Here is an 11,070-nt window from a genome sequence, read left to right on the forward strand (position 1 = left end):
CATGCGGATCCAGCCGTCGTCGACAGTCATCGCGAGAGTTGCATGGACTACACGGCATTATTCGAAAACCGTTCTAACCTAACTTCTACGAGAGGTCTTGCGCTGAGCAACACGTTCCCAGCCCAGACTGAAGACCATTCACAGTTTATGCAAACGACAAATCGTGGTTGCATGCTGGGTGCGAGTGCAGGAAGGCAAAGCATGTCACCTTCACTGTCGTGCGGTAGAGAATTGCAATGAAATCCTTGCATTTACACGAAAGCTATTCCATTTTCGATTTATGTTGATAAAACGGATTTCGTTGTGCAGGATTGTTTGTATGCTCTCTGTCGAACAGTTAATTATCATGGCAATATGGCAGTGGAAACTGGTTGGAGTTGACACAGTTCTATTGCTATGTTTGGGATCGCGGGAATCTACTCTTTCAGCCAAGGGGTCATGTGTTGGTCCCATTGGATTAGCTCATCGTCGTCAAACCATAGCCCTGCAGTGCCCACGCAGCTTTTTACTGAAACCATTAAACTATCATACAAGGGAATATGAGATTTTCAAAGAAATTGCTTAAAGGAACTAGCCGTGGATTGAATGAGGACATAATTATTTCACAGCGAGAATAGATTCAATGCAAGGAGTCATTCGAGTTATCGCAGTTGATATGAAACTTACCAAGTTCGCGGAGGCCATTCTCAGGACTATCACTACCGTGGACAACATTCCTCCCCACGTCGATACCCAAGTCACCACGGATGGTGCCTGGCTCAGCGTTTAATGGATTGGTTGCCCCGATCAACTTCCTTGCAGATGCTACAATCCCAGGTCCTTCCAAAGCCTGCAATTTCCTTGCAGGACATCATATGAGCTGATTCCAGGGGTACAAAGTAAAGCAAGTTTCACGATGAGAACTCTTAAGCTGCTGAGAGGGTATGCTTAGAGCCCACACTATACAATTGAACCTTTATTCACCACCCGAGTGAGCATTAAGATCAAGTGTTTGCCAATCAAAGCTCAACAAGTGGGGAAAGATATTGATTTAATGAAAGACGGGATCGTACAATGCACACGACAGGGCCTGATATGATGTAGGCAACGAGCTTTCCGTAAAATGGTTTCTCCTTTAATTCCCCGTAGTGCTCCTGCAAAGTGTTTGAGAAACTTAAGTAAGGTTTCTCCTCACTTCAACCGAAGGACATGCCTATCAATCTCCATCAAGACCAGCACGCATCCACGAAACTACCAGTTGCACCAGCGGTAATGTGATAAAACGCTCACCTCTGCAAGCTCTTTAGGGGTTTTGAACAGCTTCAATCCTATGAGCTGAAAGCCTTTCCGCTCAAACCTAGAGATTATCTCACCTACCTGCGAAAGACAATATCCAAAGCAAATCAGCAGATTCCTGGCACATTGTTAGCATTTGAGAAAGTTTCTAACGTACGCTTATCTTAACAACCATACGTGGACAATTCTCCACGTTTGGTTGCAAAGAGTATACAAAATTTCCAACATTCCTTACCAGCTTTCCCACTCCTCAGGCACTATTCGTCGTAAAGAGAAGCCAGTAACCCTACTCACAACACTAATTCCCGGGTAGTTTCATCGTGATTGACTCCAATGAAAACCCTTTCACATACAATCTAATTTATTGGATTACTTTGCAACATTATAAAACGACGACAGCGACACAGTAAGGGGAAATTACAAGGCCACGCTGAACGCCGTCTGGTTTCACCATCACGTAGCTCCTCTCGCTTTCACCCTGAATCATTGGCGAGTAACAACAACGAGCTATCTGAAAGACGCCCTTCCCACTGTATTCCAAATCCAACTCAAAACTAGAGCTGTAGCAATAGATTGTAAGACAAAAAAAGACAGAGTCTATGTAAAATGCAAGCAATGCCATAGAATTGAGGTAGATCTCACTGTGCACACCCTCCAAGGAGCAACCAGATTACGTCACATTACAAGCGTCAACAAACACCGTGGGAATCCACACCCGAAACGAACCTGCGCAGCGTAGACGCGGAGAGACGGAGCCACGGGTCGACGAAATGAAAGGGCTGCAGTGCGAGTCACGGAAAGCTGGCACCGGCCGGCGTTCAGAAAACTGGACCCCCGCAGAGATGAGACCTTGCAGCATTGCGTAAAAGAGTGAGTGGGAACAACCCCAACAGTGGACGCGGCGGCCATAGCGGTTGACATGATAGATAGATTCTCCCCCCTAACCTGCCCCTCCTCGATCACTCCCTCCTCTCAAGCTGCAAGCTGGGTTGTGGTGCCGACTGAGGATTACGAAAGAAGAACAAAAACAAGACCGCTAATGGTGATGGCGCAAGCACTGATCCGGCACCCACGTCGAGATTCCTCCTCCTCCTCCTCGCAAAGCTTCTGTGAGCACACTCTCGCTCTATTTCACAACACACACAAACTGGGCTGGCTCATCCTTCTCATTCCCGCTCCTTCCGTTGCCATGTCAGATTCTTCTCGGGTGTTCTTCAATGGGTGCGTGCCACGTGGTGTTTGATTTTGTGCATCCCTGTTCTCGGTGATTTTGTCAAAGTCGATTCACTCTTCAGAGAGTGGGATTTCAAAGTGAAGGGGAAAAAGCAAATCTTGTCGTGCTTTTACATGGCCTTTTTTATATGTTAGCACCCCAAGATTTTCTCTTTAGTGCATCTGAAAGGAGAAAACAAAAAAAACAAAAAAAAACCAGTGTTAATCTTGTAGCTACTTTTATTTGTTTCTCAATTTTGGTTTAAGAATCTTGAAGTTTTTTGTATTTGGGAATGTATTTTTTTTCTTTATTTATTTTAAGGGTATGCTATATAGATCCAGGTTTTTACTAAATTAACCTACCCATGATGAAGAATATAGTAATCATTATGAATGTGATTGGTTTTCATTGATTTTTGGATCCAATAGTGGAGAAATGATTTAGATGTTATTCTGTTTTTTTCATGTTGGTTAGGATGGGTGGGTCAATTTAGTAAAAGCTTGAGTCTATTTAACATTCCCCTATATTTTTTCTTGATTTTTTTTTTTTTTTGATTTTTTTGATTTTTTTGTTTGTTGTTGTTGTTGTTGTTGTTGTTTTTTATTTTATTTTATTTTTTTTTCCTGTTCTTGATTACAAGTGTATTAATTCGTTTTTGACAAGTTTGTATAGAATTACATATTGTATGCAATACAAAAGCAAAATTAACTATTAATTTATTTTTTCTGAATTTTAAAAAAATTATGATGATTTTATTATCTTTTTATAAAAATTTAATAGAAATACTAAAAAATCAGTCTTAATTGAGAAGTTTTTCTAATAAATGTTTTTAGCTCTTTCATTAGCAAATCTTTTAAAGAAATGTATTCAACATATTATTTAGAATCATAGCCAATAACTTTTGTAAAGAATCTTCTTCAACTAATTTAGATAGCAAGAGTTAGTCTCATCCATTTTGATAGTAGATTTAGTTTTTTCTTGTGGTTTCTTATTCTTCTTGGATATTAACAAAAACCAGTTGTGTAATATACTATTCTTAATTAAAAATAAAATTAAGAAATCTTATATATTTTGATCTTCGTTGCAAGAAGTTGTTTTTTAAAATTTAAATCTTTAATTTTTTTTCCTTTAAATTTTCAAAAATTATGACCAAAACTATAGTAAAGAGGTAAAAACAATAAAACCATAAAAAAGTGTAAAACAATAGAAGCATCATAATATAGCCAGAAGCTTTTCAAAACAAAATATAAAAATCACGTAGAAAATACTCCTCAAAGTCTTTTAAGGGAACCAAAATTTTATTTTCATTTTTATTTTTAATTACTAAAAAAAGATACTTAATATGTCATCTTTCTAAATTATCTTATATATCATCAATTTGATGTAGAAGTTTTAAATTATTAGATTTAATGTAGAAATTCTTTAAAAAAAGATTGATACAAATTTAAGACAATTTTGTTTCTTTTGTTTTGTTTCCCAAGCCATGATGAAAAATAATAACTGTATATTATCTTACAAGAAAAAAAAAACAAAACAAAAATAAGTAAAAATCAATAATCAATCATTTTAAAAATCATGTATATATATATATATATATATATACACACATATACATATGTAATACTTAGAAAAATCAACATATTCTAGATCCATCTTCCCTTTCTTCTTTGGACAACTCAAATCTTAAACCTCTTCCCTCTCTTTTTTGTCTCGATGCAAATCCCAATTCTCTCCTCCCCTTCTTCTTTGGCCGTGAATGGGTCCCAAAACTCTCCCATCTCTTCCTTATCCTAGAGTGAGTCTTGGACCTCCTTCCTCACTTGTCTTGATTCGGATCCTAGTTCTATCATTCGATGACACAAGGAAGAAGGAGAAAAGAGAATGGGAACTTACGTTGGGCCAAAAAAGAAGCGGAATTCGTAGTCAGTTCTAATAGAGGGCCTGCAGGTGGCGCATGATAACATAAGAAAGAAGAGGATGTTTTGAGGTACTGGATAACTTGCTGCATGTGGTCATAGGAATATTTCTTTTGAACATGTTTTGTAGAAAGTGATCGCACCACATTTTAACACACTTATTAAAAACTTGTTGGATTGTTAAACCAACTCTTTTCACCAAAAGCAGAGTGTATTAGTCCCTTACTTAGCAAGAAGAGGTTTTGATGTGGGGTTCTTGTACAGTTCTGTGCAGCACAAAAGAACCCCTGAGGAGCACAAAAAATAATGCTCAAAATTGACGTCAAATACGCATGAAGTTGGGTTGTAATAACTACATCACTGGAGAGAATGTAAATCACCTCTCTTAATCAGGCGAAGATGGATCACTGCCACTCAGAAATGTTAACAGCGGTCTGTGGGCATAAATCTGAAGGGAACTACCGCGCGATAAACAGATTTGATGGAGTCAAAGTGCTGGAAGATCTCTATTCTGAATAATTTCACCTGCTGGTTTAGCTTCTAGATGCCGCACAAATATGCTCGATTCAGAGAGCACCAAACAATTACATGAATTGTACCACGTATCAAGGTAATACGCTCTAGGATACTGTGCAGATCTCACTTGAAAAGTGGCCTTATTGAACACTAGCGACGCAGGTAAATCAGGTTGGTTTTTTCTGTTGAACATCATGGACATGGAAGATAGTTCGAGATTGTCTACAAAATAGCTAACCACGATGACACAGGAAACTCAGTCAGTCCTGCAACGTAACCTAGAGCACTCTCTCGCTAAAAGCTGTGGATAGATGTTGTACCCTGAACAAAGTTCGTGCCCTGCTAAAATCAAGGGCCCCGTTTTTATAGTGAGAAGTCGAATCGCAAGGTGGGTGATTTTAGCAGGGCACGAAGTTTGTTTGTTCGATTTTGGTGGATTAGATCGGCAAAGATTGCATTAAACCCTTCATAAATCTAAATTCATTCGCAACGATGATTTCAGTGAATCACAACGGGATCATGATTTGAAATTAGAAAGACGTCGTCCGACTCAATCTTAATGAGCCACGCCACGACTATAAACATATATATATATATATATATATACATTACATAGCAATCAAATTACAGTTTATTCTGAGGAATGGCGCTCCGTAACACTTGGTTGATGATTAACAAGACTTGTCAGGGAGCTAACAAGCGGTTGAAATATACAAATTCTGCTGTAAGAATCCCCCTCTAAGCTACCTCCTCAACGTCCGAATCTGGTGCATGAGGAAGAGATGGATGGTTTATTGCTCGTCACATTACATCATCGAAACGTCAAGCAGTTCCTAATTTTAAACTTGAACATGATTCGTAGTGTTGAAGTTCAATCGCTTGAACAAATGAAGAAATGTGTCGGAAAACTCCAGGTCTATATTCTACAGCATCGCAAGTACTATACAGATGAAAGTTGGAAATATGATCTCATCTTCCGGGCGCGAGCGGCGGAGTAGCAGTAGTACAAAGGCAGAATATTATGCCCAGCTCTACGGCTTCAAATGGAACATGAAATCGCCAAGCTGATGATGTACCCTCCTCTAGAATCACATTTCAGATCATTATGCATGGACGACTGTTAGCAGAAAATGAGGACTGTCTGTGACCTCCGATGAGCAGGAAGGTTTCATACCGTAGCGCAAATTGAAGTAGATTCCTGGGCTGAAAACTGAATCATTTCCTGAGGACAATGTGTCTCCTTACTTTCCAGCCACCTCAGAAAATGCTCAAAAACATCAGGATGGCATGCAATACGCAACCCGCCTTCGCAACTCAAACCATACTCTTCCTCAGACTTGGACAACAGCAATTGGAAGATGTCGTTCCTAAGGTGCGATGTTTGAATAAGAAAGCGTCTCCGCTCGAGGCCCACGTAAACGGGGAAACAGCCTTCAGGAACACCTGACGGCGGACCCCAACAGCAGCTGTCCTCGCAGTCGCAACTAGCGACAGTTTTGACCCAATTGCGAGAACGGCGGCGAGATCCAGAGGATAAGTTGGGGCAAGAAATTTCGCAACTGTCCAAAGCCTCCGAAGATGAGAAACTCGTCTGTCTGGAACTCGACAAAGATCTAGCATAGAAGCGAAAATTCGGATGAAACAATGTCCTCAAGAAATTACTGAGTTTCTTAGATATCGCCATAACCAATTCAGAAAATGAGTAGAAATATCTTCTGCCGAATTCTAATGCAAACTTCAAGGAGCCAGTCTCCAGATTGCAGTCCCGAGTGATGACCAGAGTCTCTGATCTAGTTCAAAACAGATGCACAGCCAGGTGAACACTGTAGTCATGCACAAGCAAGGTGATGCCAACACCACGGTCCAAGAAGCTTCAGTGGGAAGGTTGTGTGACATCTGACTGCAACGATGCACACAGGTTCCTTGCACAAGTCGCAAGAAGAAGAAGAAGAAGACTCAACTTAGATCACTCTCGGATCATGCATGCAATCTTCGGCAATTTCGCGGCTCAGAACATATATATATCTGCTGGAGGCCACAAGAAATACCTTCTGAGTCGGCAATGTTCAGACTCTCTTCTCGGATCCGACCGAACGACGGTCTAGTGTGACCGTAACTGTTTCCACAGTTGCCGAATGCGCAGATGACACTTGTCATTAGAATCTCCAAGAACATTTTGTTTCGCAAATTTCGGCAGTTTCACCCACCGTTCACAGAGATTTCGCCAATGTTCTGTTCAGTCAAAATTCGGTTCAACTTCTACTACTACGGTCTCAATCAATATCAATTCCCACCGCGCCAAACGGAATCTGAACTTCACAAATGTCCAGGAAATAAATCCTCAAAGCTTTCACCCAAATGGATGATGAAAACGTTAGAATTCTCTCTGCATAAATCTCTGTGGCTGCTCAACAGAAAAAAGGTCTAAAGTGCATGTTCGACCCTTTTCCGGCTGCAGATCGGCGGGTGCAGACGCTGCAGAACAACAACACCAACTTCTCATAAATCCAAGTAGATAGCAGTGACGACGACGACGACGGTGACCCCGTTAAACCAACCCCCTAAGAACCAAATCAATACAGCACTTCCAACACAGTTTGCAACTTCTCTCGAAAGGGACTTTTAGTCTTGAAAGCCGTTCATGGCCATTGTTGGCTGCATTTCGAGCTAGGAACCAGAAGAAACTGCGACACAACCACACAATCTCCTTCACTGTCCACAACCAACCGCCAGTCTGCTGCTTCGTTCAGGTCATGCTCACTAGTCTAATTGCTCGTGTAGCTCAACTGGTTTAGCGGGAGATGGGGGTGCAGCCAGGCGAGGGGCTGTAGCTCAGATGGTAGAGCGAGTTGGTGAAGCGAGAGCGGAGAGAGCAAGCTATGGCGGCGTCCTGTTTTCGAATAGGTTTAGCGACGTTGTTACAGAATGCTTAGCTTCGAGGATCTCACTTGCACCATCAGTATATGCAGTCGGTTATGGAAGCACAGTTTTTAGGACTAGTACTTGTCTAACACACAGGGTAACACATCGGGTACAGTATCTTCTGGAGCCATGACCCTCACATCGTTCTAAATATTGGCTCATATTCAGTTTCTAAGTCAAAGTTATTTGAGAATCATAGCCAATATCTCCGTCACAAAAGTTATTTGAGAATCATAGCCTCTCGCATAGGCAATGTCTTGTTAGTGGAGGAAACATTGTCCTCCGCAAGTAAGACAGCAAGATCCATGGACAAACTCCAAGTCCAAGATGCTACCAAGATCCCAGAGAAAATCAGCCTCTTTAATCCAACTCCGGATATCCCACTAGTACATAAGATCATAGTTTTTGGTCACCCAAGCCGATACTCTATATGCGAAGGTTTTGGACATGCCAACAACGAATGCAAGCAGTGGACTCAAAACCAATACACATCTCAGAGTACACTCTACAAGGGCCTGAATGCGAGACACCGGATCCGCACCAAACAGACTAGAAGCAACATCAAGGAACAATCTCGCCTACAACAGTCTCTGGGGATCTTGGGAGACAGGCCAAAACCCTCCCAATTGACGTCAACTAGAGAACACACGTAACTTGCTGCCTCCGCCTCCCCTCTTCCACTATCATGTTGTAACACAACTATATAGTGAAACATAAAAAGATGGATTGTATTATAGAAGAGCATAGTGGAAAAATATAGTAGCAAAATAAAGATAAAAGATAAAGAGGTAATAAAAACATTTAGTATTAATGCTATTTTTTTTGTAAAAAAAGTTTCTACTTACTTTGGAAGACCATAAATAAGGCAAAATAAAATAGATTAAAAACATAAATGATATAGACATCTTAAAGAAGGAGATAAGAATATTTTGTAGAAAAAATTACCTAAAGATATTACTAATTGATATCCAAGTTTTTTTTGTTGATTAAAAAGTTGAATCTTAAAAAAAAAACTTTTAAAAAGTTGTTTTAGAATTTATTTTGAGAGATTTGGATGCATATTAAGTTTTTGAGAGCTTATCAAAGTAAGAGATGTATTCAAAGGTTTTGAATTTTGAAAAATAAAATGAGGTTTATATATTTGAAATACTTGTAGGTATTGTATCAAATTTATAGATAAATATTTGTGAGATTATTATTTGTTTGTCTTTATTGTATTTTGTAAATTTGAAGTTAATTAAATAATTCCATCAAAGGATATGGGAGTTTTATTGGATTAGTATCTTGGATATTTGAATTTTAGGATCAATAATTATTTTTGTGATCTTGAAAAATATGCTAGTTCAATTGAAGCAAAATTTGTGAAAGTATTTTTGGACTTAAGTATCTATATTCTTGCCATTATATAAAGCAATTGAAAAATTCAACAAAGAAAAATTATTGCTGTCACATTATATATATTTTTTCTTGAGAATGCATCAAGCACTTAGTTATGGAAGGTAAATAAAAATGCAACAATAATTCTACCAAGTCTAATAGAGCCTTAAATAAACTTCAAGTAATCTTTAATAAATCCAATCAAACTTTAATCCATTGAAATAAATTTAAAAGAAGTCACAAAAAAAAAAAAAAAAAAAAAAAAAAAAAAAAATCCTTCAAAAATATTTAAAATAGAAATTCTAATATAACCTTAATTGAAATTCTAATTGAATATTAACCAAATTCTAAGTCAAATCCTAATTAAAGTCCTAATTAAATCTTAATCAAATCCTAGATTAAATCCTATAGAAACCTTAATGAAATTCTAAACCCTAAAAAAATCCTAGATAAGTTCTAAATAAAACCTTAAGCAAATCGTAATTCTAATTAAATCCTAATCAAATCCTAGATCTTAAACAAATTCTTAATAAATCCTATAGCAAAATAGAATTTTTAACAACTAATAATCAAATTGTTGATATCAACTCAAAATTTGTATGCTTTTTAATGTTTGAGTTAGAAACAAGTACAAGAAAGATGAAATTGATTATACTTACTAATTGAGAGAAATGCAAGATAATCCAATCAAGTGTTAGGCAACCTTCTACTCCAATCTAAATGCTGAACTTCCAATGCCAATATCTCCTTTTTGAATTATTGAATTTCTTTTAAATTTTACCCAAACATTGGGAATCAAGTCTAGTATTCATATAAAATTTTTTCACTTCAATCCAATTGAAAAATAGTTGAAGATCTTAAAAACATTGACTGGTCCTCAAATTCCAGTTTTTGAGATCTCAACCCACAAAAATCTTTATATACTTCAATCTAACTATTTTTTTGACTACAAAATTTATAAACATATTCACAACTAGCACACCAATACATTACTTAAATTTTACTCGTATACTCTTCACAAAATTCAAGATACCATCAAATTTGTAAACATATTTTTATTTGTCAAATCCTAATTCTACTAAGAACATTACTAACTTTGAAAATCTCTCAAAATCTAAATATTGATTTAAATGAAATGAAATCAATGCTTAAAAATCTCTCTTTAAGTTTTCTCTTAAACTTTATTCTTCAATCTACCAAAGCACTTAGGAGTCACAATAGGTATGTAATTTTGTGCCTTAGGATATGATTTCGACCTAAGTTGACAACTAGTCCTCTCCAAGTATCAATTCTTAGCTTCTTAAGATAAAATTTATTAAAACTTATTCTCAACTCTTTCCTATATATATCTATATCATTTAATTTCCTACTTTACTTAATTTTGCTTTATTTATGGTCCTGCAAAATAAGTAGAAGCCTATTTTATAAAAAGGAAGCATTAGCTTTTTTTTTAATTTTACTATCTTTTGACTATTATCTTTATTTTTAAGATAATTTTTTATAATATTTTAAAATAAGATCTTCTATAATATAATATTTTCTTCTCTCTTTTTCTTATTAGCTATGTTACATCATGATATCCCTAAAAGATTAATATTTAAATTAAAGAAGAAAAATGATTGACCTCTAAGAATTTTAAGAGCTTTTTTTTTTCAATTTGTAATCTTGGTTTTCTTCAAAACATTTATACTTATTAGTTGCTTAAAAGTTGATATATAAGTAATTTTTTCGTTAAAATAAATGATTTAATTAATAGCTAAAAGAATTTTTAAATAATTATAAGAATTAATCAGGATTTATTTATGAAAAAAAAACAAGAATAATCTCAAATCAAAGATTATATCAATTACA

General features: G+C 36.9%; 2 protein-coding genes across 2 annotated transcripts; both read right to left on the reverse strand.

Annotated features, from left to right (window-relative positions):
* Nucleotides 1-250: 250 nt before the first annotated feature.
* LOC112289340 (uncharacterized) lies at nt 251-2,367 on the reverse strand. Its single transcript, XM_024534489.3, has 6 exons — nt 2,002-2,367; nt 1,697-1,753; nt 1,270-1,356; nt 1,053-1,133; nt 667-829; nt 251-484 (listed from the first exon to the last, which is right to left on the reverse strand). Exons 1-6 carry the CDS (start codon nt 2,194-2,196, stop codon nt 417-419), a joined length of 651 nt encoding a protein of 216 aa, XP_024390257.1. The 5' UTR covers nt 2,197-2,367; the 3' UTR covers nt 251-416.
* A 3,173-nt stretch (nt 2,368-5,540) lies between these two features.
* Nucleotides 5,541-7,010, reverse strand: LOC112289341 (auxin-responsive protein SAUR40). Its single transcript, XM_024534490.3, has one exon. It carries the CDS (start codon nt 6,602-6,604, stop codon nt 6,089-6,091), a length of 516 nt encoding a protein of 171 aa, XP_024390258.1. The 5' UTR covers nt 6,605-7,010; the 3' UTR covers nt 5,541-6,088.
* Between the last annotated feature and the right edge of the window lie 4,060 nt (nt 7,011-11,070).

Source organism: Physcomitrium patens, chromosome 12, assembly GCF_059467195.1.
Source record: "Physcomitrium patens ecotype Gransden chromosome 12, ASM5946719v1, whole genome shotgun sequence".
NCBI lineage: Eukaryota > Viridiplantae > Streptophyta > Bryopsida > Funariales > Funariaceae > Physcomitrium > Physcomitrium patens.

Bases quoted from the DNA above. Each gene is read 5' to 3' on its own strand.
- LOC112289341 (XM_024534490.3), bottom strand. From the start codon at position 6,604: ATGGCGATATCTAAGAAACTCAGTAATTTCTTGAGGACATTGTTTCAT.
- LOC112289340 (XM_024534489.3), bottom strand. From the start codon at position 2,196: ATGTCAACCGCTATGGCCGCCGCGTCCACTGTTGGGGTTGTTCCCACT. The intron at 1,754-2,001 runs GTTCGTTTCGGG...CCAATGATTCAG, and splicing joins TCCGCGTCTACGCTGCGCAG to GGTGAAAGCGAGAGGAGCTA. The intron at 1,357-1,696 runs GTAATTTCCCCT...TGTCTTTCGCAG, and splicing joins ACGGCGTTCAGCGTGGCCTT to GTAGGTGAGATAATCTCTAG.